Genomic DNA, 21459 nt, shown 5'->3' on the forward strand with positions numbered 1-21459 from the left:
ATTGATACCCTAGCTTACCATTTGCAGCCTCCATTGCATGCTACTCAAATTTTCCAGACCATGCAGATGATGTATTTTTAGCAAATTTCAAGATATCCACCAAAGTTAACCAGATCAACTAACAATCATCAATGTAAATTCACAACTTTAAGCGTCTCATCAATTGCAGAATGCAGGAAAAAAATCATTAACTCAAGTCACCAACATTGAAGCCTCTATAAACAGCATAATCTATGAAGCTATATAGTGGTGCAACACTGTCACCATACTTGTCAAACCCATCCAATTCGTTCTTCGCCTTGGTCCAAAGCTCCTCTACCACCTCCATCGCCTTCTCAATCCCATACAAACTCACATAACTTTTAACTTTCTTTTGATTCTTCTCCATTTCTTCATTTTCCATCAATTTTGCCTCCAGAACATCATTCACCACTTCATACAAGACACCAACAGCTCTCCCATACCTCCTCAAACTTTCTATCTCATTATCTTTAGCACCAGCCAACAATCCCCCACACACAGCAGAGCACTCGCTCATTTCACCATATTTTTTTTCTTGAATATAATCAACAGAATTGGGGCCACCTTTGAGGTCCAGGAACTGCCCGGCAGCCATGCCAGTAGACCCCACAGTGCGGGCAATCTCAGCAATCACTCGCAAGAGGCGGACCTCAGGAACAATTTCAGTAGGTGTGTGCGAGACAATATGGCGGAAGCCAAGAGGGAAGAGTGCATCACCAGCAAGGATTGCCATGTCAACACCATAGATTGTATGGTTTGATGGTTGGCCTCTGCGTACTGGATCATCATCCATGCAGGGAAGGTCATCATGAATTAACGAAGCAGCATGAACCTGTGTAAAAAAGATTGAAGTTATAACTTGCATCTACCTCGATGCAGGTTTTATAAAGTTACTGGAATGTTACACCCCTTGTAAACTGCTTACAGACAATGTAAAAGCCGACTTCACTTTAAACAATAGAAAACTTTCAAACAGCGAATAAAAAATGTCTCTTGGATTGCGGGGCCTTGATCTTGACATATCAATTGGTTATTGTAGCAGCCTTAATTCATATTTGGATAAGAAAATATATAATAAAACAAAGCTAAAACTATGAAGTTAAAAGTGAAGTATGAATTCCATGGCACATGAATCAGTTCAATCCTACTCCATTTGTTTATGAATTATGATTATGGCTGGATTCACAGTAAGTTAGGCATCCTTGTGTATAATCCTGGCTATCATTCTCATTCTATTAAGATTCTTTTATTAATTTGGACATTGATTTTATTCAAAAACAATGGGAAAGGTTACTTTTTTCATGTTCAACCCAAATTCTAGTTACTTTTTTCATGATCAACCCAAATTCTAGTTGCAAACAACGATCAAATCAACCCCGATTCTCTAAAATTAAAAGGCATTAAAGAACTAACCAGGAATCTTTATCCCATACTTTATCTACTACTGTTCCACCATGAAATATTCTACAAATGCTTCAATTAAGTCCAACCAAAGTTTTGTACTATATACCACCAAAAAGGGATTAGATCATATCAACAGAAACTCCCAATCCAAGAAACAGAGGAAATTGGATATGTAAAAGGAAAGACAGGACCAACCATTTCAAGAGCACAAGCAGTAGGAAAAGCGGCAAGTCTGTTACCACCAAAAAGTTCATACGCAGCCACACACATAACTGGAGGGGCTCGCTTAGCACCCTTTGCTAGAACAGAGTACCTCATTGCTTCATAGATCTGCTCTGGGTACTTCACTGGGATTGCTTCTTCAAGCTTCTGATTGATTTCTGCAATAAGGGTGGTCCAGTAAGTCTTCAAATCGAACTCGGTTAACTTTGATTGCCTTGAAGCTGATACAGACGGTGAAGAAAGGCAGCGAATTGGGAAATTAAAGTTCTGGGGTTTCTTGGGAAGGAAGAGGTTTGGCCCTGATGTTACCAACGTTGAAAAACCCATCATTGTTTTTCTCTGTAAGAATTGATTAAGATTTTGATGGTTGGAATTGGTAAAATGTAAAGTGAGATTGAATTGGAAACTGTAAAGTGAACAGAGGGAAGGAAGCTACACGTTTGCTGAACGAAGAAAAAAGATGAGTTTTTTTCCGTAAGAAAAGAAAAATCCACAAATCAATTTTCTGCCACGTCAGCGTCTACAATAGATGTTGGTCCCCGCTTTGAACAAGCTGTCTTTGTTTTTGTCTTTGTTAGGTCAATCAAAAGCCCATTTTGTCCTAAAAATTTTGTATTTCCATTGCAGAAGCCCATTAAGTTTAAGGGCCTTTTCCAGAAAATAAGAATCGATAAATAAAAGAACAATCTTCATTCTTGAACCATGGTTTGTTATGTAAGTAGTATTTCTAAAAGGTCAGACTGATAGTGAGCAATCGATTAACTGCGAAAATAGAGGAAAGCACAGACTTATATTGTGGCCTTTTTGGTTTGAAGCTATATGTGTCTTGAAATGGTTACCACTGATGTAATGCATCCAAGGTTAAAACTTCGTAAAAGGCCAAAGAGAAGTTTTCATATCAGATGATTCTTGAGTGGCTGGACTTAAATGGAATGTGGTTTTCTTTCATATAGCAGTTGGATTATTGTGTTATGCACTCTGTTCATGAGGTGGCCACTAAGTGGTCAAGTCAGAAATGACATTTTCATGTTATTTCATTGACCGTGAATGAAGATATATATTCGCCTCTTGTAACCAGTATTTCTGCAATAAATTTGTAGTATTGACCAAGATTTTCTCTCAATTCAATCTTACATGTAACAGCATCTTAAAAGTTGGTTTGGTGATTGCAACAGGCAGAAATAAAAACATTAGATTATCAGCCATGTTGTACTTCTGCTTCACGATTGGCTGATTATCTAGCTATGATTGCACTTTGTATATGTTTGCTTAAACGGCAAAGACTATTTCTTTTATTCTGCATATACTTCCACAAAAACAAAAGACAAACGTCCTTATTGGTGGTAGGCTGGCAACTGACAAGTGACCATTTTACGGCGGCTCTTTTTGTCATGTGTTTTTAGTTTAGTTTCTTGTTTCTTTGTGAGTAGTTGGGTGAAGTTCCTCGATCTGAATGAACTCTCCTTCCACGTGTAGTGTTCTAGCTTGTTACCACCTTCACTTTCTAAGGAAACTGCAAGAAAAGAAAAATTGAAAGTACGCAGTTATAAAATGCAAAACGAGAAAAGATAATGCTAATCTTAACCAGCTTTCTCTCTTTATGACTGAGTATACTATTGAATGGCTGCAGATCATCCTACTCTCCTGCAAAAGTTTCAATCCATGGCAGATTGGTCACAACTCCCACCTGAACTTCTATCTCTAATAGCCAAACGCCTTGGAACCAGTTTTGATGTTCTCCGATTCCGATCTGTCTGCTCTATATGGCGTTCCTCATTTCAACCAAAAGTTCACCCTTTACTTGGACGGCAATCATCAAATGCCAAATTTTGTGATAATGGATACTTCCTCGACGGTTTTAGCATAAACACCTTTTACCTTGTTAGATTGCCCGGGTCTAACCAAACAGATCCTGCTTGCTGGTTGGTCAATGTCAGAGATGGTACAGATGAGTTGAAAATGCGACTATTAAATCCCCTTTCAGATTCTGAGTTGTAACCTCTTCCGATAAATTTTCCAAAGGTACTGGATTTAACAAACTTTCAAGTCATTGAATTGGGTCATCATTTTGTTGGTCAATGTTTTTTCAGTCATACTCCTGGATTTCGTAAAGTCATACGATTCAGGGAGAAAATTGCCTTCATGTGGTCAAGTAGCAACAGTAATGATTTATGACGCTCACCGTATTTCGCTCCGTTGACCCGTGCGTGGTTTTGTTTAGATCCGGACAAAAAGGAAAGACTCCAATTGAAAATGTGCGTGGTGTTCAGGATATTATTTCCTTTAATGGCAAGTTCTATGCCATTGAGAAAGAAGGAAGAACTATAGTCGTAGACCAATATTTTAAACGTTAGTTTCATAGAACTTGTTTGCTCTCCCACTAACGGAAAGTTCTTGGTTCAGTCTGGTGATAATTTGTTGACTATTGAAATGCTTTTCCTCACAAGTTCACATTCCGATGTTCAAAGCCCTTTGAATATTGGAAGCTCTGTAAGCCATAAGGTGGTTGGTTTTAGAATTTTCAGGTTGGATGAAGAAGAGCAGAAGTGGGATAAGATGGAAAGTTTGGGGCAGCAAATCCTGTTTCTGGGTTTGCGTCAATCAATTTCTGCATCAGCTTCTGAATTTTATTGGGGTAAAGGAAATCTCATATTCTATCCGAGGGGTCTCTCCATGGGTTCACGTTATTATAATTCTGATGATAGACTTATGTTTGTGTTTGATTTAGACACCGGTACTGCTAGTCCTTTAGAGAATTGCCCTACCTACTGTAACTTGTTCTGGCCACCACCTTGGTGGGTAACTTCTCCAGAATCAGTGATTTCTTCACCAGAAGTTATAAGCAACTCTACTTGTTCATTAACCTCAGCTACACCAGAAATTGAATACGAGTATCCTGATTCGAATTTAGAAATCTCTAGAAGACAGGTTCGAGGCAAATCTCCTGAAGGAGTGACTTCTGCAGGACAAGAAGTCGGATCTCCTGGTTCCAAGCGCAGCAAATCTCCTGAAAGGGTGACTTCCGCAGGGCAAGAGGTCGCATCTCCAAGTTCATAGTGCAGCTTCAAATTTTGTTGTTTCTAACTCGTATTCCCAAGTCCTTTTGTTTAATCCTAAATTTTCAATTTTCAATTGGCTTGATGGCAGTCTGATGGCATTGGTATATTTGTTACAGTTCATTGTCATCGTAACTCCTCCTGTTGTTTCATTTGTTGGCTAGTTAGAAACGAATTACTTCTGTGGCGCACCTATTGTTTTGCTCCGAGTAACTTTCTAGTTTGAAAGACAGCTGGTGGTCATATGCACTCTGTTAATCCATAAAACAGGCTATGAAAATGAGACCCCAAAAGGACCAAGAATAGCAATTTGATCAATGCATAATCCTCTTCCCTTTACTAACACGATTTTAAATTTAAAAATAAAAAATAAAAACTTTTAGACTGATAATCCTAATGCTAAGAAACATACAAAAGATTAGATCACCGATTTCTCTTAACGTGTCAGCCACCCAATGAAACTATGCAACTTCATTTTCTACTATCCATACAACTTTTCTCACATAGGATCATGAATCTTTGATTTCACTCTCTCAGGAGCATTTTCGGAAGCTCTTCTTGCTTTGAGACTCCCCGTACATGACCACACCATCTCAAATTGAGCCGCATATGGTTTTTGAAATTTCCATTCGGGTTTCTCCTTAATAACATTTCTCTTTAATGTAATTTCATTGACTGTGAATGAAGATATATGTTCGCCTCTTGTAACCAGTATTTCTGCGGTAACTTTGTACCATTGACCAAGATTTTCTCTCAATTCAGTCTTATGTGTAAACAGTATCTTAAAAGTTGGTTTGGCGAATGCAACAGGCAGAAATAAAAACATTGTATTATCGGCCATGCTGTACTTCTGCTTCATGGTTGGCTTGTCTTTGGCTGATTATCTAGCTATGGTTGCACTTTGTATTTGTTTGCTCTAACGAAAAAGACTATTTCTTTTATTCTACAGACACTTTCATAAAAGCAAAAGACAAACGTCCTCGTTGGTAGTAGGCTGGCAACTAATAAGTGCCCATTTTTAAATGGCTCTTTAGTCTTTCCAACTTATTCAATAGTAGTAGTAGTATTTTGTCATTTGCTTTTACTTTAGTTTATTGTTTCTTTGTCGGTTGTTAGGTGAAGTTATCGCTTTCCAGGAAACTGCAAGAAAAGAACAATTGAAAGTATGCAGTTTTAAAATGTGAAACAAGAAAAGATTACGCTAATCTTAACCAGCTTTCTCTCTTATGACCGAGTATACCATTGAATAACTACTGGTCATCCTACTCTCCTGCAAAAATTAATCTTAACCCATGGCAGATTGGTCAGAACTCCCACCTGAACTTCTATCTCTAATAGCCAAAACGCCTTGAAACCCGTTTTGATGTTCTCCGATTCCGATCTGTCCGCTCTTCATGGCGTTCCTCATTTCCACCACAAGTTCACCCTTTACTTGGACGGCAATCATTCAATGCCGGAGTTTATAATTATTCATACTTTCCCGAAGGTTTTAGCACAAACACCTTATACCTTGTTAGATTGCCGGGGGCTAACCAAACAGCTCCTGCTTCCTGGTTGGTCAATATCCGAGAATATGATACCCATGGGGTGAAAATGCGACTATTAGATGCCCTGTCAGATACTGAGTTAGAACCTCTGCCGGTAAATTTTCCAAAGGTGTTGGATTTAACAAACTTTCAAGTCATTGAATTGGGTCATCAAATTTTTTGTCAGTATCTTTCCTATTATGGTGACCCTACCCTAGCGAGTTAGATGATAGAGGCATCGAAATCAGAGAGAAAGTTGCCTTCATGTGGTCCAAGTACCAACAGTAATGATTTTATGACGCTCACCGTATTTCACTTTGTTGTCCCATACGTGCTTTTTTTTAGATCGGGACAAAATGAAACGACTCGACTTGAAAATGTGCGTGGTGTTCATGATATTATTTCCTTTAATGGCAAGTTCAATGTCATTGAGAAAGAGGGAAGAACTATAGTCGTTGACCAATCATTAAACGTTAGTTTCATAGAGCATGTTAGCTCTCCCACTAGCAAAAAGTTCTCGGTTCAGTCTGGTGATAATTTGTTGGCTATTGAAATGCTTTTCCTCACAAGTTCAGATTCTGATTCTGATGATGAGAGACCTGTGGTGTCTGGTTTTAGAATTTTCAGGTTGGATGAAGAAGAGCAGAAGTGGGATGAGATGGAGAGTTTGGGGCATCAAATCTTGTTTCTGGGTTTGCGTCAATCAATTTCTGCACAAGCTTCTGAATTTTATTAGGGTAAAGGAAATCTCATATTCTATCCGAGAGGTCTCTCCTTCAGTTTTCACTGTCCTGATTATTATGAAAATGGACTTTGTGTTTGATTTAGACAATGGTACTGCTGGTCCTTTAGAGAATTGCCCTACCTACTGTAACCTGTTCTGGCCACCTCCTGAGTGGGTAACTTCTCCAGAATCAGTGATTTCTTCACCATAAGTTATAAGCAACTCTACTAGTTCAGTAAATTTAGCTACACCAGAAATTGAATACGAGTATCCTGATTCGAATTTAGAAATCTTTAGAAGAGAGGTTCGAGGCAAATCTCCTGAAGGAGTGACTTCTGCAGGACAAGAAGTCGGATCTCATAGTTCCAAGCGCAGCAAATCTCCTGAAAGAGTGACTTCCGCAGGGCAAGAGGTAGAATCTCCCAAGTTCAAAGTGCAGCTTCAAATTTTGTTGTTTCTAACTCGCATTCCCAAGTCCTTTTGTTTAATGCTGAATTTTCAATTGGCTTGATGTTCAGTTCATTGTTATCAGTAACTCTTTCTGTTTGGCTTGATGTTCAGTTCATTGTTATCATTATCTCTTTCTGTTGTCTCATTTCTTGGCTAGTTAGATACGAATTCCTTTTCTGAGGCACCTATTGTTTGCTCTTAGTAACTTGCTAGTTTGAATGACATCTGGTGGTCAAATGCCCTCTGTTTATCCATAAAGTTGGCCATGAAAATGCGACCCAAAAAGGACCAAGAATAGCAGTTCGATTAAAGCATAGTCCTCTTCCTTTCACTAACACGATTTAAATTTCAAAAAAAAAAAAAATTCAAAACTTTTGAGACTGATATTCCATTATTCCTAATGCTAAGAAATATACAAGATTAGATCACAGATTTCTCTTAACCTGTCAGCCACCAATGAAGTCATGAATCTTTGATTTCAGTCTCTCTCTGGAGCATTTTCGGAAACTCTTCTTGCGCTGAGGCTCCCTGCATATGACCACACCCTCTCAAATTCAGCCGCATATGGTTTTTCGAATTTCCAGTCTGGTTCCTCCTTAAGAACATTTCTCTTTAAAGAGGAAGGTGCCCTTCCTGGGCTTCCAGTGAGTGGAGTTGAAGAACAGAACGTTGGTGTTGCAAAAGGAGAGGCATAAGGAGTGTGCTGAATTGAGAAGGGGCTCGGAGACATTCGCTTCTGGATTGGAAGACCACTCAAACCGCTCCTGCTGAAAAGGGAGATTGTTTCTGCCACAGCAGCACTGCGCTTAATAGCATCATCAACATAAAGGACATCATCTATTCTTGCCATAATGTTGAAGGCCAAACTCTCCATCACCCTTGAGTAGCTTTCAAGAATTGATTGCCCAACATCCTGCAATTAAAAGATAATGGAGGGGGGCTATTTTCAGTGTTGCTCACTGTAAAAAAATATTTATTTACAACTAATTGTAATTTTATAATCTGTGTATTTATATTTATATCTCTAAAATTAATTATTTATATCCATAAAATTAAAGATAAAAAATTAAGATAAACAATTCATCAATTATAGAATTAGTTTTTAAAAAAATTTAGTTTTCTAGTTTAACCCCAATTTAGTCGTGCGTAAACCTAAAGTTCTTGTATAATTCTTAATAAGCAATTTTTCAATATACATTCAATTTTACTTTTAGTTTTCCACGCAATTTTATTTCTTAATTTTTTCACATGGTATCATAGCTTTAGGCTCTTCTTGGGAAGCCAAATTTTCAGCTTTCATTGTTGACTTCTATTTTAGACCTTCATTACTGAACTCTGTTTAGACCTTCATTGTCGAACCCTGCTAAGACCTTCGTAGCCACTCTATTTTTTCCTTCTTTAACCTTTATTGCTAAAAATCATTTCTGATTATATCTTAAGACTTGTTTCAGTTCAAAGACAGATATCACTACCACCCAATTTGAACAAGTGTCAACTGAAAAAATCACCGAAATACTACAAGTGTCTCGAAAACAAAAAGATTTTGACAGAAAAGAGATTGAAAAACTGAGAAACTTATTAAAAACTCTTGAAAAACCTACTGTGATATGTTTCTTGGATAAAGTCTCTAGTTCAGGTAAAGCTTTTGATTTTCACGAATTAAATATCTCAGTTAAGCTTATTACGAGTTCTTAAGTTATTGACTCATGAGCCATAGATCATATAATACATTTCTCACAGAAGTTTAGCACATATACCCTGTATTCTAGTAATAAAAAAATTATTGTGAAAGATAGTTCACTTACTATAGTGACAAGATTAAAAGATGTAAGTTAATATCTCGTTTATTCTAAAAAATATTCTCACGTTCCTGGATTATCTACTAATCTAATATCCATACAAAAACTTACCAAAGATATGAATTGCAAAGTGATTTTTTATCCCTCTTATTGTGAATTTCAGGACCAAAGTTCGAAGAAAAAGATTAGACTTGTTAAAGAGAAGAATGAACTATATTATCTTGAGAGATTAAATAACACAAGTAATATCAAGAATAGTTTACCTTTGTCATTTCTTTCGAAAAATCTTTCAATAAAAACAAAATCTGACTTTATCATTTTTGTTTTGGACATCCTTCTTTTAGAACTTTGAGAAACATGTTTCCTTATTTGTTTAAAGGATTAAATGTTGAAGATTTTCATTATGATGTTTGTGAACTTGTAAAGAACATACGTGTCTTTTTCAATTAGTAACAAAAGAAGTTCTTTCCTTTTACTTGATTCATAATGACATTTGAGGTCCCTCTATAATTCCTAATATTTCTAGTGCAAGTTGATATATTTCTGATGCAAAATGATTTGTTTCATTCATAGATGATTATACCAAAGTCTCTTGAATTTTTTTACTTAAATCCAAATCAGATGTGAATAGTATATTTTTAAGCTTCCAAAACATGATCCAAAATCAATTTAGAGTGAGAATCAAGAGATTTAGGTATGATAATGCAAGAGATTATTTCAACCAGACTCTATCCACCTATTTTAAAAAGGAAAAAATTATCCATGAATCATCTTGTGTTAATACTCCACAACAGAATGAAATGACAGAGAAAAAAAATAACAATTTACTAACCACAACTCGAGCCTTCCTTTTTCAAGCAAATGTACCCAAATCTTACTGGAGGAAAACTGTTCTCACTGCCACACATATTATAAATAGATTCCCTTCAAAAATTTTGAGATTTAAAACCCCTATAAAACTACTATCACAATTCTATCCTAACCTTAATATCATAAACAACCTCACACCTAATATATTTGATTGTACATCATTTGTTCATGTGCACAGTCATAACAAGAGAAAATTGAATCCAAAAACAATTAAATATCTTTATGAGATATTCATCAACTCAAAAAGGATATAAATGCTATCATCCTCCTACCAAAAAATTTTGTGTCTGCAGATGTCATTTTTGAAGAAAATAAATAATTTTTTACTCAATCTTATCTTCAGATGACACTTCATTCATGGAAGATAATGATAAATATTTTTTTTTGTTTGATTTGTCTCATTCTTCAACATTTTCACCCATTAATTCTTTTAAGTCAAAACCTATTTTTGCTGAATTTGAGTCTGAACCCATTTCAAATACAAAAAATGTGACAAAAGATAATATCGTTCTTAATTTTATGAAAGAATTATAAGTGTACTCAAAAAAAATTTCAGATCCTGAACCAGTGCCAGTCCAAGAACCTGCTCTTAGCTCTGAAAATGAGATAACTATAATTTTTTACTTTGTTTTTTAAAATGAGCATGAATCTCCTAAAATTATAACTAATAATTATGATCTGCCTATTGCCATTAGAAAATAAACCAAAAAATGTACTAAACATCCACTATACTCAATCTCTAATTTTATGTCATTTAAAAAATTCTCACTATCCCACAAAAACTTTCTTGTGAACTTAAACATTATTTCTATTTCAACTACATTATCCGAGACATTATCCAATGACAAATAAAGGCAAACCATTAAAAAAAAATGAAGGCTTTAGAGAAAAATAAAACTTGAGAATTGACAGAATTGCCTAAAAGAAAAAATCCAGTGAAGTGTAAATGAATTTTCACTGTAAAATACAAGGCAAATAATACTGTTGAACGATATAAAATCAAATTAGTGACTAAAGGCTACACTCAAACCTATTGAATGGATTATCAAGAAACTTTTGCTCCAGATGCTAAGATGAATACAGTTAAAATTTTGTTATCATTAGCTGTAAATTACAATTAATAACTTCAACAATTTGATGTAAAAAATGTTTTTCTACATGATGATTTGGAAGAAAAAATATATATGAAGGTTCCACCGAGATTTGAAGCTCATCTAGAAACAAAGTATGCAAACTGAAAATTTTTTATATGACCGTAAACAGTTTCCTAAAACTCGGTTCGGGAGATTTACCAAAATGATGCTAGCAATGAGATGTAAATAGAGTGAAAAAGATCACACATTGTTTATCAAGCATTCTGATTCAAGGCAATCACAGTTCTATTAGTGTATATTGATGATATAATTGTAACTGAAGATGATGAAAAGGAGAAAGAATCTCTAAAACAGTGTTTGATTAGAGAATTTGAGAGAAAAGAGCTAATAAAATTGAAGTACTTCCTAAGAATTGAAGTAAATCAATCATGGCATGATATTTTCATTTCACAACAGAAATATGTTATGAATCTTCTGAAGGAAACTGAGAAGCTCACATGTAAACCTGCAAATATCCCTATAGATCCTAATCATAAAATTGAAAAAGCTAATGAAGATGCTGTTGTAGATAAAAAGATGTACCAAAGATTAGTTGAAAGACTCATTTATTTCACATACTAGACCTGATATGACATATGCTGAATGTGGTAAGTCAATTTATGCATAATCCTAAATAAATGCATCTACAGGCTCTCTATCGTATATTACACTATTTGAAAGTCAATCTTGAAAGATATATCTTATTCAAAAAAAAATTCGAGACTAGTTTTAGAAGCATGTACAGATGTTGATTATGCAAGTTCAGTAACTGATAGAAGATCTACTTCAGGCTACTGCACTTTCTTAAGTGGTAATCTTGTGACTTGGAACAGTAAAAAAGGCTGTAATGGCAAGATCAAGTGCTGAAGCAGAATTCAAAACAATGGCTCAAAAAATTTGTGAACTACTATGATTAAAGATTATCCTAGAAGACTTGAAGATCACGTGAGATAAACCAATGAGACTCTACTCTGATAATAAGTCTAAAATAAGCATTACGCACAATCCTGTACCACATGACAAAACAAAACACATTGAAGTAGAGCAACATTTTCATAAAAAAAAAATTAGACAATAAGTTGATTTGTACACCTTATGTATCAACCAATGGCGACTTGCAGATGTATTAACTAAAAGTATCAGCAATGCAACATTTCAAGAAATTATTTTCAAGTTAGAAATGGGAAACCCCTATTCACCAGCTTGAAGAAAAGTGTGAGAAAACATTTATTTACAACTGATTGTAATATTGTAATCTGTGTATTTATATTTGTATCTCTAGAATTAAGTATTTGTATCTCTAAAATTAATGACAAAAAATTAGGATAGACAATCTCTCAATTATATGATTAGTTTTTAGAAAGATTTAATTTTCTAGTTTAACTCCTATTTAGTTGTATATAAACCTAAGGTTCTTGTATAATTCTTAATGAGTAGTTTTTCACTATACATTCAATTTTACTTTTAGTTTTTCACACAGTTTTATTTCTTAATTTTTCCACACTCACTAAAGTTTTCTCCATAAAACAATAAGAAGGATACAAACCACACATGTACCAACATTATGGGAACCACAGCTACATAATGTACTAACTAGTAGAAGAAATTCGTCTTTCACTTTAAGAGAGATCACCAAAACAAGATAACATAAATTGTAAATTCACTCATTATAGGCCCGTTACCCCATTAAAAAGCTGTGGCCCAACTAACATTAGCTGGTTGTAGCCTCACTAACTAACCAAGGAGCTACTAAGTCACATTTATTAGGCCACATTGTTTAACAAACACATGCTAGAATAATCTCTGATGATAGTGGACGATACAGACAATTAATACTTCTGTTTTTTTTTTCATAAAGAATCGGTGTAAAATACCTTATTATATTGAATTTTGTTCATATCCAGTGCTGTCTGTGGAAGACCAGGGAAACGAAGCCTCAAGCTATGTAACAAGGTCTCAGCTCTTTGGACCAGAAAATTATTCTTTTCACTAACAGCAACAAGGCCCTTGACCTTTCCACCCCATGATGAGCGCCTAGCTTTGATGTGATTCACGTGTTTCCTCTGATCTTTCTGCTTCCAAACATGTACTGCTGCCTCAATCCTGTTAGCTATTTCCAGAGTGTGATGTTCTGTTGACAGATCAAGGCAATCAAGTAGACATTCTGCCGAAAACTGACCAGCTGTAATGTAACGGTAGATGATATCTCCTAAACAAGCTTTTCCATTCTGATGGCAATTGGACATCAAATGGCAAGGAAAATTTGTTACACTTAAAGCATGTGTAAGAAATATTATGTTGAAACACAGTTGGTTCACAAAAACTGTCAGAGAGTGTCAATTTTCAACTACTATTGAATGCAACATTAAAATGATCCAGTTATTTTGACATTCAATGAGAGAAACCTAATGATGCATGTCCATTCCCTTCCAAAGCTATTCTTAACTTTTCAATCCAACATTGAGCACTTTCCTTAACTGGCAGGTTTCTTGATAGAGATGCTCATTAGGGAATTATTAATCGCTAAATTGACAGATCAATATTGAGTACCAACCATTATTGTTCAAGAATTATTACCCAACAAACAGTATCAATGCATGATTTCTAATGCGTTTTTCAGCAAGACTGCTCAAATGTCAATATTTGAGAAACAGTCACATACCTTTGGTAAGGTCTCCAAGTAAGCAGCAGGTATCTCCATCTCTGCCAGCACACAGCTATTAATCGCCATGGCTGCCTTCAGAATTTGGTTTGTGCAATCCCTGCATTGCTGCAACTTCTTCCTTGCATCCTCAGACAAACCATTTGGAGGCAGTTTTGGACATGGTAACCACCATTTCTCTTCCTGTCTAATTGAGGGCCTTCCTCCAGAAACAGATGATGGAAAAGCATCGGAGTCACCACCATCACCCACAACTATTCCCCGATCAACATACCAAAACTCTGTCTCACGAAACCCATCAAGCATGGTAATCAACATTGCATCAAGCTTCTTAAGGGCAGGAAGGTTTATATACAAATCTGAGCGTGGGCTTGTAACCATGACTTCATATGTGCCTCCTCCAGGGAATTGTTGTATTGACGGTACAAGTTCAACAATCGAATCACTCACACACAAAAGCCACTCCATTTCTCTCCTCCACATTGCCTTCTTCTGCGGTGCTAGTGGCTCTAACCTCCACAGCTCACCAAAGATAGTTGCTGCCATTATAAACAAGAGTACCATTTGGCTTAAACGAAATTTATAGAATATACTAGAACCCGAGGTACAAGAAATTATAAGCAAAATCACACCAACCAGAGAGATTTGTGATTGCATTTGAAATGGCAAGTGCAGTGCACACTCCTTTCCCACCTCCAGACATGTCTTCTCCTAAAAGAAGCTTTGCGAATCTCTCCTTCATCATCTCAACTTCTACATAATGTAACATTGAAAACATTAAAAGAATCAGTAAAAATAATAATAAAAACCACAGAATTTAAGAAAAAATTAATAATAATAATAAATCAAGCAGATTAATCCTTAAAAAAGCACACTAAACAATAAATTACAACAAATAGAATACTCATAACAGCCAGATGGTGTTTTTCTTATAGATTTTCCTTGCTATAACAGAAAAAAAAAATTGAAAGAAGAAATCAATCTTCCTGCTCGATTTTCCAAAAATTCCTAAAAACAAGTTTTATTTTAAATTAAAAAAAAAAAACAAGGGCATGACTAGAAAAAAAAAGGACAAAAATTACAAAAATAACCATATATGGAAACATAATATGTTGTAAAAGCTGCCATTTTTTTCTTTTTAAGGTTTATCATTTTTGCAATTATTAGTCACAAGAAATATCATAATTACATTTTTTTTTGCTACAAATAGAAACAAGCAAAATCATTTTGCTTAGGAATATTCTAAGCATAAATCTACTATATCTTGGAAAATTTTAGTTATATCTAAAGCAAAAATACAAAAATAAACAAAGAAATTGGAAATACCCGACAAATCGGTGTCCCGTTTCTCAGGCTTATCATCATTCCAAATAACGACATCCTTCCCTCCAATCACCGGCAACATCACCGGCGCCTGAAAACCGAACCCTCCAACAGCCGGTAACCTCGGAGATGACGTCATCGAACTCGAACAACCTTCTCCATCGAATCGCCGACACGAAAAGCTGCAACAACTCTCGGACTCGCTGACGTCGGCACTCAAACTGTAACTCCCAAACCGGTTGCTCTGCTGATCAGAGCCATCATCATCAGAAGATACAATCCCCATCATCTTTAATCACAAGATCCAACGGCTAAAAAACAAAATCCCTCAGCCGGACATTTGCTAACGCTGAGAAGAAACTCCGCTCTCGCGTTGTAGCGGTGAACTGAAATGATTGATTAGAAATTTAGAATTAGAAATCTATCACATTCTCTCTCGGTATGTGTTCCTTTTTTTTAACCTTTCTCTCTCTATAAGTACTTAAGCTTTTTCTTTGGTTTCTCTCTCTAAAATTGTCACTGTGTGCTTGGTACTGTCACTGGTACTGATGATGTTTTCGTGTGCAAAAGCAAAAGAGACGGCGTTTGCCGCTGCTCATCTTTCCGTTACGGCTTTGTCACAATTTTGTTTCGGGTAATAACTGTTTGAATAGAATCGATTTATTTTTATGAATAATGTATAATATTTTAAAATATTTTAAATTTAATTTGTATCTGAATTAATTTTATTTTAAAATTGATCTAAATTAAATTTTATTGTTTTGGTTTGATTTTAGTTTCTGATTTTTAAATTTTATTTATTATTTAAATAAAATTTTAAATATATTTAAATAAATTTATATATAAAATAATTATTTTTATTTTATAAAAATTTAACATATACATAAAAATTAATAAAAATATATAATTTAATTCAATTTGATTTTTTTGATTCTTCACATCTTAATTTAAAATTTAATTTAATTTAAATTTAATATATATTTTATATTTTATTTTAATTTAAATCAAATAAAAAATTAATCTAATCGTATCTAAATTAAAAATTATAATCTTAAATTAATTTTTAATTTTTTCATAAATTTGTTTACCCCTACTTACCATCCGACACAAGCCTTTTACTTCGGTCATTGTTCCCCTGTACTAGAAATTATTGCATAATTGAATCATATTATTATTAATGATAAATTGAGACCTAACATGTAATTTGAGTATTAACTTAAATGATTATCAATGATTAAATTTTTAAATCTTACATATGAAAAGAATTTAAATGTATAATATTTTTTAAGTAAATTAAATAATTATATATGAAAGATAAAAAGTATATAAATTAAAAATATTAAGAAAATAATAAAGTAATTTTCAGTTTAATAACAATAAGTGTAAGTTCTTATTAATAAAAACATTTGTTTTCAAGATTTAAATGTGGTCGCAAGGTTTTTAATTTTTTTTAATAAAACAGTGACGCTGGAATTCCCAGATGACGTGGCTAAATTTCTCCCATGCATGGCGCGAATTTTGCTTGCGTGTACGGCAAGGTATGGGGCCCAGTTGTTATTTCGGAAGGAATGGAGCGTGGAAGGGACCAAACGGCGGTTAGTATTTTTGCAGGGGAGTGAAGGTTGGGAAGCGGACGTTTACATTTAAAATAACGTGAGCTCGCATCCTTGAGGCGTTGGATTGATTAAGAAATTAATTCGGTTTAAAATTCATCTTTGTCAGTGTGTGAGAGTGTAATTACTGTGGGTTTGGAATCTCAAACCGTTGCAGACAACAAAGTGGGACCGTCGTGTTATTAAACGATCGGGATGTGAGAAATAGAAAGAATCTTTAGCAGCTAAAACCCTGACATTGTTTGGATAAGAAGTAATCGATGTCGGATATGCTACGTTTTCAAAATTAAACATGCCACACATCAGCTGCTGATATCACCCAAAATCAGTTGTTCTAACACGTGTCACTCTATTACTTGTCTGATGCAATCGAAGCGGATTCCTTTTACGTCATTAAAATCTTCGGTTGACCAGCGGTCAAAAATCAGATCGGATGATCGAGATGAGAGCCCTCAATCTAGGACCCACGTGCATTTTAATGATTAAAATGTAGGGTGGAGTTATATTGTCCCTAACTAAGGATCACATTGATAGCTATGGAGTTTCATGCACGTGATCGAGCTGTAGCTTAAAAAACATCATAGGTCGGCTGGTCGGGTACTTGATACGAATTTGATCTGTTCATTTAATAGTGCTGAGGTAAGTACGGTGCCGTTTATTATGTTTGTAAAGGGAATTTGGACGGAGGATCATTTATTTTTTTATGTATGATGTTGACCCGACCTAGACTTTAATAAATATTAATTAATTAACAATTAATTTGTTAATTGAGATTGGAATGTGTAGTTAATGATACCACTGATTACCAAGTAATTAAATAATAATTAAGTAAATCCCAAAGACGTGTGGGGATGATAACCATATTTTCTTAATCACATTCAAATTGGTAGTGCCTTGTCCACTTGCTATTCCTTCATAGCTCTTTTCACATTGTACTTTGCATTAACACTTTAGGTTTTCAGAAATGTTAATTTGTTCGAAAATAAAATGGCCTATATAATTTGAATAAAATATATAATTTTTTTAAATTTTTTAAGGTTTAATTATTTATGTATATTGTTGTTGATGATTTTTCTGGTGTCTTAAATAAATAAGAATTGATCCAAGATTGGAGGTGATGAAAATTGGGTTTGTAACCAAAAAATTTAATTAAAGAGCGTTGAATTAGTTTTTCAAGATACGTACCAATACTCAAAATAGTAAAATGTTCGTGATTTTAAAAGAGGATAAAAGTAAAGTATGTAAAGGAAGTTACGATTAAAAAAAAAACTTAAGTTTTACGTATTTAAATTTTTTATTTTTTTATATATGAGACGAAAAATAATAATTTAATTAAAATAATTAATAATTAATGATAAATTTATATAAAATTCAAGAAAAATTTACTTAAATAATTATGAACTGCATTTAATCAATTCAAATAAATATAGTATTTATTTAATTGTCTTAAAAAATTAAAAATTAAGTGTTTTAATTTTGAAATTACGTAACTCAAGGCTGAAGGGTTAGTGGGTTAAGGAACACGAACTCATACGGCCCAAGCACTTTATTTACTAGTTCGGTCCAACTCGGAGCAGACCGGGCTTAAAGTGACCATACTGATTGAACGACAAGAACGTTGTACAAGCCCAAATATGTTTTTTATTTTTATTTTTTGTTTTAATATTTGCGAAAATTGAAAACAAAAGGATTTGGTGGTTTAGATGATTGGATTTGGGTGTAGCTTTTATGTTTTTTAAAATTTTTTATTTTAACGGATTAATTTATTTCTGAAAATTCTGAAATCCAAATCGGGAAAAAGAAACCGAAAACCTAACTGACGGTTGAGTTTGCGACAAGATGCCGAAGAAGATGGGTGTAAACAGCAAGGCCGAGGTTGCGCGTGCACGTAAGAGCGCCACTGAATCGGATCGGAAAGAGCGGGAAGCCCGGGAGAAAGAAGAGCAGTACTGGCGCGAAGCCGAGGGTCCTAAATCCAAGGCTGCCAAGAAACGCGAGGAGGACGCCGAGAAACGAGCCGAAGCAGCAGCTCGCCGTGCGGAGGCACGTCGTCAAGCCGAGATGGAGGAGAAGGAGATCGATAAAGCGATGAAGAAACCGGAAAAGAAGGCGAACCGCGTGTCGATTCCGGTGCCGAAGGTGACGGAAGCGGAGCTGAGGAAGAGGAGGGAGGAGGAGCAAGCGGAGATGGCGAAGAAAGCAGAGGAGACGAAGAAGAGGCAGAGTAGGACGGCGGCGGAAGAAGAGTATGAGAGGATGGTGTTAGCGACAAACACGAATAGGGATGATTCCGTGATTGAAGCAAGAAGTGTGGAGGAGGCAATTGCGCAAATGTCTGTGGCGGATAATCTTCCCGCGGATCGCCACCCTGAGAGGCGGCTTAAGGCCTCCTTTAAGGTGCGTTTCATGGGCTGTCTTATTCCTTTCCTGAATTTTCATTTACTCTCTCAATTGGTATTATCAATGTATGTAGGCATTTGAAGAAGGTGAGCTTCCCAGGCTTAAAGAGGAGAAGCCGGGTCTTACTCACACTCAATACAAGGATATGATATGGAAACTATGGAAGAAATCTCCTGACAATCCTCTAAACCAGGCAAGTTTTTTTAGCCTAGTTTGAACTAATGCCGTGTCCATGCCCTCCGCTAATTTGAAATGATCTGATGGGTTGATTTGCTTAGGTATTGTTGAATATCATGAACAATTGTTAGTGTTTTTTATGCCTAACATAATTTTTATTTTGTGTGTGCAGATCGCTGAGTGAAGAGTGATCACTGCTAAGATTTCCTCAGGCTAGAATATCAGGCGAGTTTTCCTTCGAACAAATTGTGTGTAGAGATGCAATTGTGGCATATAAACTTGTGTTGGTTTCTGGCCTACTATGTATGCAGTGTCTGCCTAGTGCTTAAAACTGAAATAAAATTTTATTTAACTAATAATACTGGCTATTTATTATTACTCATCAGATTCCACCTCTGTTGATTTGTTACTTTAACTATGGTTGTTTCCCTATTTTCTTTTTTCCTTTTGACTGATGTACAGGCAGAGAAATACTTGGCATAGCTTGTGCAAATTACTGATTAAGTTGCAAAGATAAGATAGATCCTTTGGAAGGTTTACCTTTCTCTCATGTGTGACTAAAATTACGTTAGGCTTGCTTCTGAGTTCTCTATTGCTATCCTAAGCTTTAAGTCACTATTATGTCACTAGACTGATTGTTTTTGCTTATGTACATGGAAGTCTACTAGCCCTAGGAATCTAGTGGAATTTAATGGCTTTTGTGGAGGATGGGTTAACAATGCAATGCCTCAATCAAACCGTTGCATACTGTAAAGGTCTGAGGAAACTTGCCTCTTAGTGATATTTCTTAAGTAGCTTATGCCAATGTCATTGCATCATTGGAATGCTTATCAAGTTTTTGGGATTCTGCTTTTTGATTTTCCATGGACCAATGTGGTAAATTCTTGGATGCCAAGTTTAGTTTTTATCACTGAATAGCTATTTTTGATGTTTTTATGGCCTTTTCAAAAGATTTGGAAATTGCAATTGCTTGGTCAACTGGAATCTGATTAATCAAGAAATGTTGATCCATGAAGTCCATGCAATGCTATTTAACTTGCGTGTAGCACTTAGATCCTCATTTATCTATATTAAATCTTGTGTGTTCTTGTGGTTAAATGCTGAACATCATAAAGCATGTGGAGCTTTCTGGCATGCATGAGCTTATTTAAAAGATGCTTTACACGAAATACCATTTGATTCTCTCCTTCAAAGAATATGATGGCCATCACAGCATTGTTCCAATAGGGTCAAATCCACTAGTGGTTCAGCAGCTAGCATTACCACTTGATGTACATTAACTGCTTGCTTTCAATGACTACACATGCTATAAGTCCTTAGTTGAATGGTAATTTCTTACATGTGACTTCTTACATGTAACTAGGTGCACGGATGGGAAAGTGGGTACAGGTTCCTCTCTTAACTTCCAAGGATGGGCTAAACAATAAAGTTCCTTGGATCGTGAGATGACGACATTTTGCTGCGACCTGAGAAAGAATTTTACCTGATAAGTTATGTTCATATGAAATGTCATTCAGCCATTCAAATAGATCCGCAAGTGATACAAACAGCTCTTGTTTTATGGACTTAGATCTTGGATTGATACTCAAGTGGTATTGTTAGTTAAAAATACACCTATATTAAACATGCATTTTTGGGATGCTTTGTCTTGACAATTTTTGCTGGCCATCTTCGCTTTAAAAGACTTGTTTTGTGAGTTTCAGTTTCGACATTTGTATATGGATGTCTTAGCCCTCGACAATAATAATTTTGTACACAGCATGGACATTGAACTTCTTGCCCACCTTCGGCTATATACGGCTTAAACAAATTATCATGATCAATAAGCCGATCCAGTGTCTACCATCTTTGTTCTTGCCCCATAAAATGTTAGAATTTTCGGGCTCCTATCCGAAGACCATAGCTAAATGGAAAACAAAAGATCATATTATTATTTTTATGCTAAAGAGATCGCTATGATAGGTATACAGCACAAGAAACCAGAAAGTAAAGTAGCAAAAGAACAGAAACTGCAGTAAGTCACCAAACAAAACAATTAGCTTCTATGGGACTTTGATTGTTAGCCCATTAACAAAGCAG

The 21459-nt window shown here is 35.2% G+C and overlaps 3 protein-coding genes across 4 annotated transcripts; 1 reads left to right on the top strand and 2 right to left on the bottom strand.

The window, feature by feature from the left end:
• Positions 1-93: 93 nt before the first annotated feature.
• Positions 94-2107, bottom strand: LOC111281818 (heterodimeric geranylgeranyl pyrophosphate synthase small subunit, chloroplastic-like). The gene is made up of 2 exons (XM_022869525.2): positions 1621-2107; positions 94-853 (listed from the first exon to the last, which is right to left on the bottom strand). Exons 1-2 carry the CDS (start codon positions 1975-1977, stop codon positions 188-190), a joined length of 1023 nt encoding a protein of 340 aa, XP_022725260.2. The 5' UTR covers positions 1978-2107; the 3' UTR covers positions 94-187.
• Positions 2108-7688: 5581 nt separating this feature from the next.
• Positions 7689-15754, bottom strand: LOC111282793 (rop guanine nucleotide exchange factor 1-like). The gene is made up of 5 exons (XM_022871035.2): positions 15194-15754; positions 14504-14620; positions 13868-14406; positions 13080-13433; positions 7689-8316 (listed from the first exon to the last, which is right to left on the bottom strand). The coding sequence occupies exons 1-5, from the start codon at positions 15477-15479 to the stop codon at positions 7882-7884; spliced, it is 1731 nt and encodes a 576-aa protein (XP_022726770.1). The 5' UTR covers positions 15480-15754; the 3' UTR covers positions 7689-7881.
• Positions 15755-18495: 2741 nt separating this feature from the next.
• On the top strand, positions 18496-21082 carry LOC111282109 (uncharacterized). Of its 2 annotated transcripts, none has more exons than XR_016342404.1 (4): positions 18496-19200; positions 19277-19396; positions 19553-20135; positions 20744-21082. XR_016342404.1 is itself a non-coding variant. In XM_022870060.2 (4 exons), exons 1-3 carry the CDS (start codon positions 18643-18645, stop codon positions 19562-19564), a joined length of 690 nt encoding a protein of 229 aa, XP_022725795.1. In that variant the 5' UTR covers positions 18496-18642; the 3' UTR covers positions 19565-19605; positions 20744-21082. The 2 variants fall into 2 exon arrangements, 1 of the variants encoding a protein (XP_022725795.1); XM_022870060.2 differs by having other exon boundaries at positions 19553-19605.
• The last annotated feature ends 377 nt before the right edge of the window (positions 21083-21459 follow it).

This window comes from Durio zibethinus, chromosome 5 (assembly GCF_047325235.1).
Source record: "Durio zibethinus cultivar Kanyao isolate XHJ-2024 chromosome 5, ASM4732523v1, whole genome shotgun sequence".
NCBI lineage: Eukaryota > Viridiplantae > Streptophyta > Magnoliopsida > Malvales > Malvaceae > Durio > Durio zibethinus.

Excerpts from the sequence above, each read along its gene's own strand:
- LOC111282109 (XM_022870060.2), top strand. The coding sequence starts at position 18,643 with ATGCCGAAGAAGATGGGTGTAAACAGCAAGGCCGAGGTTGCGCGTGCA. Across the intron at positions 19,201-19,276 it reads GGCTTAAGGCCTCCTTTAAG|GCATTTGAAGAAGGTGAGCT; the intron begins GTGCGTTTCATG and ends CAATGTATGTAG.
- LOC111282793 (XM_022871035.2), bottom strand. The coding sequence starts at position 15,479 with ATGATGGGGATTGTATCTTCTGATGATGATGGCTCTGATCAGCAGAGC. Across the intron at positions 14,407-14,503 it reads TGCAATCACAAATCTCTCTG|CAACTATCTTTGGTGAGCTG; the intron begins GTTGGTGTGATT and ends TTATAATGGCAG. Across the intron at positions 13,434-13,867 it reads ACTTGGAGACCTTACCAAAG|AATGGAAAAGCTTGTTTAGG; the intron begins GTATGTGACTGT and ends AATTGCCATCAG.
- LOC111281818 (XM_022869525.2), bottom strand. The coding sequence starts at position 1,977 with ATGATGGGTTTTTCAACGTTGGTAACATCAGGGCCAAACCTCTTCCTT. Across the intron at positions 854-1,620 it reads CTGCTTGTGCTCTTGAAATG|GTTCATGCTGCTTCGTTAAT; the intron begins GTTGGTCCTGTC and ends TTTTTTACACAG.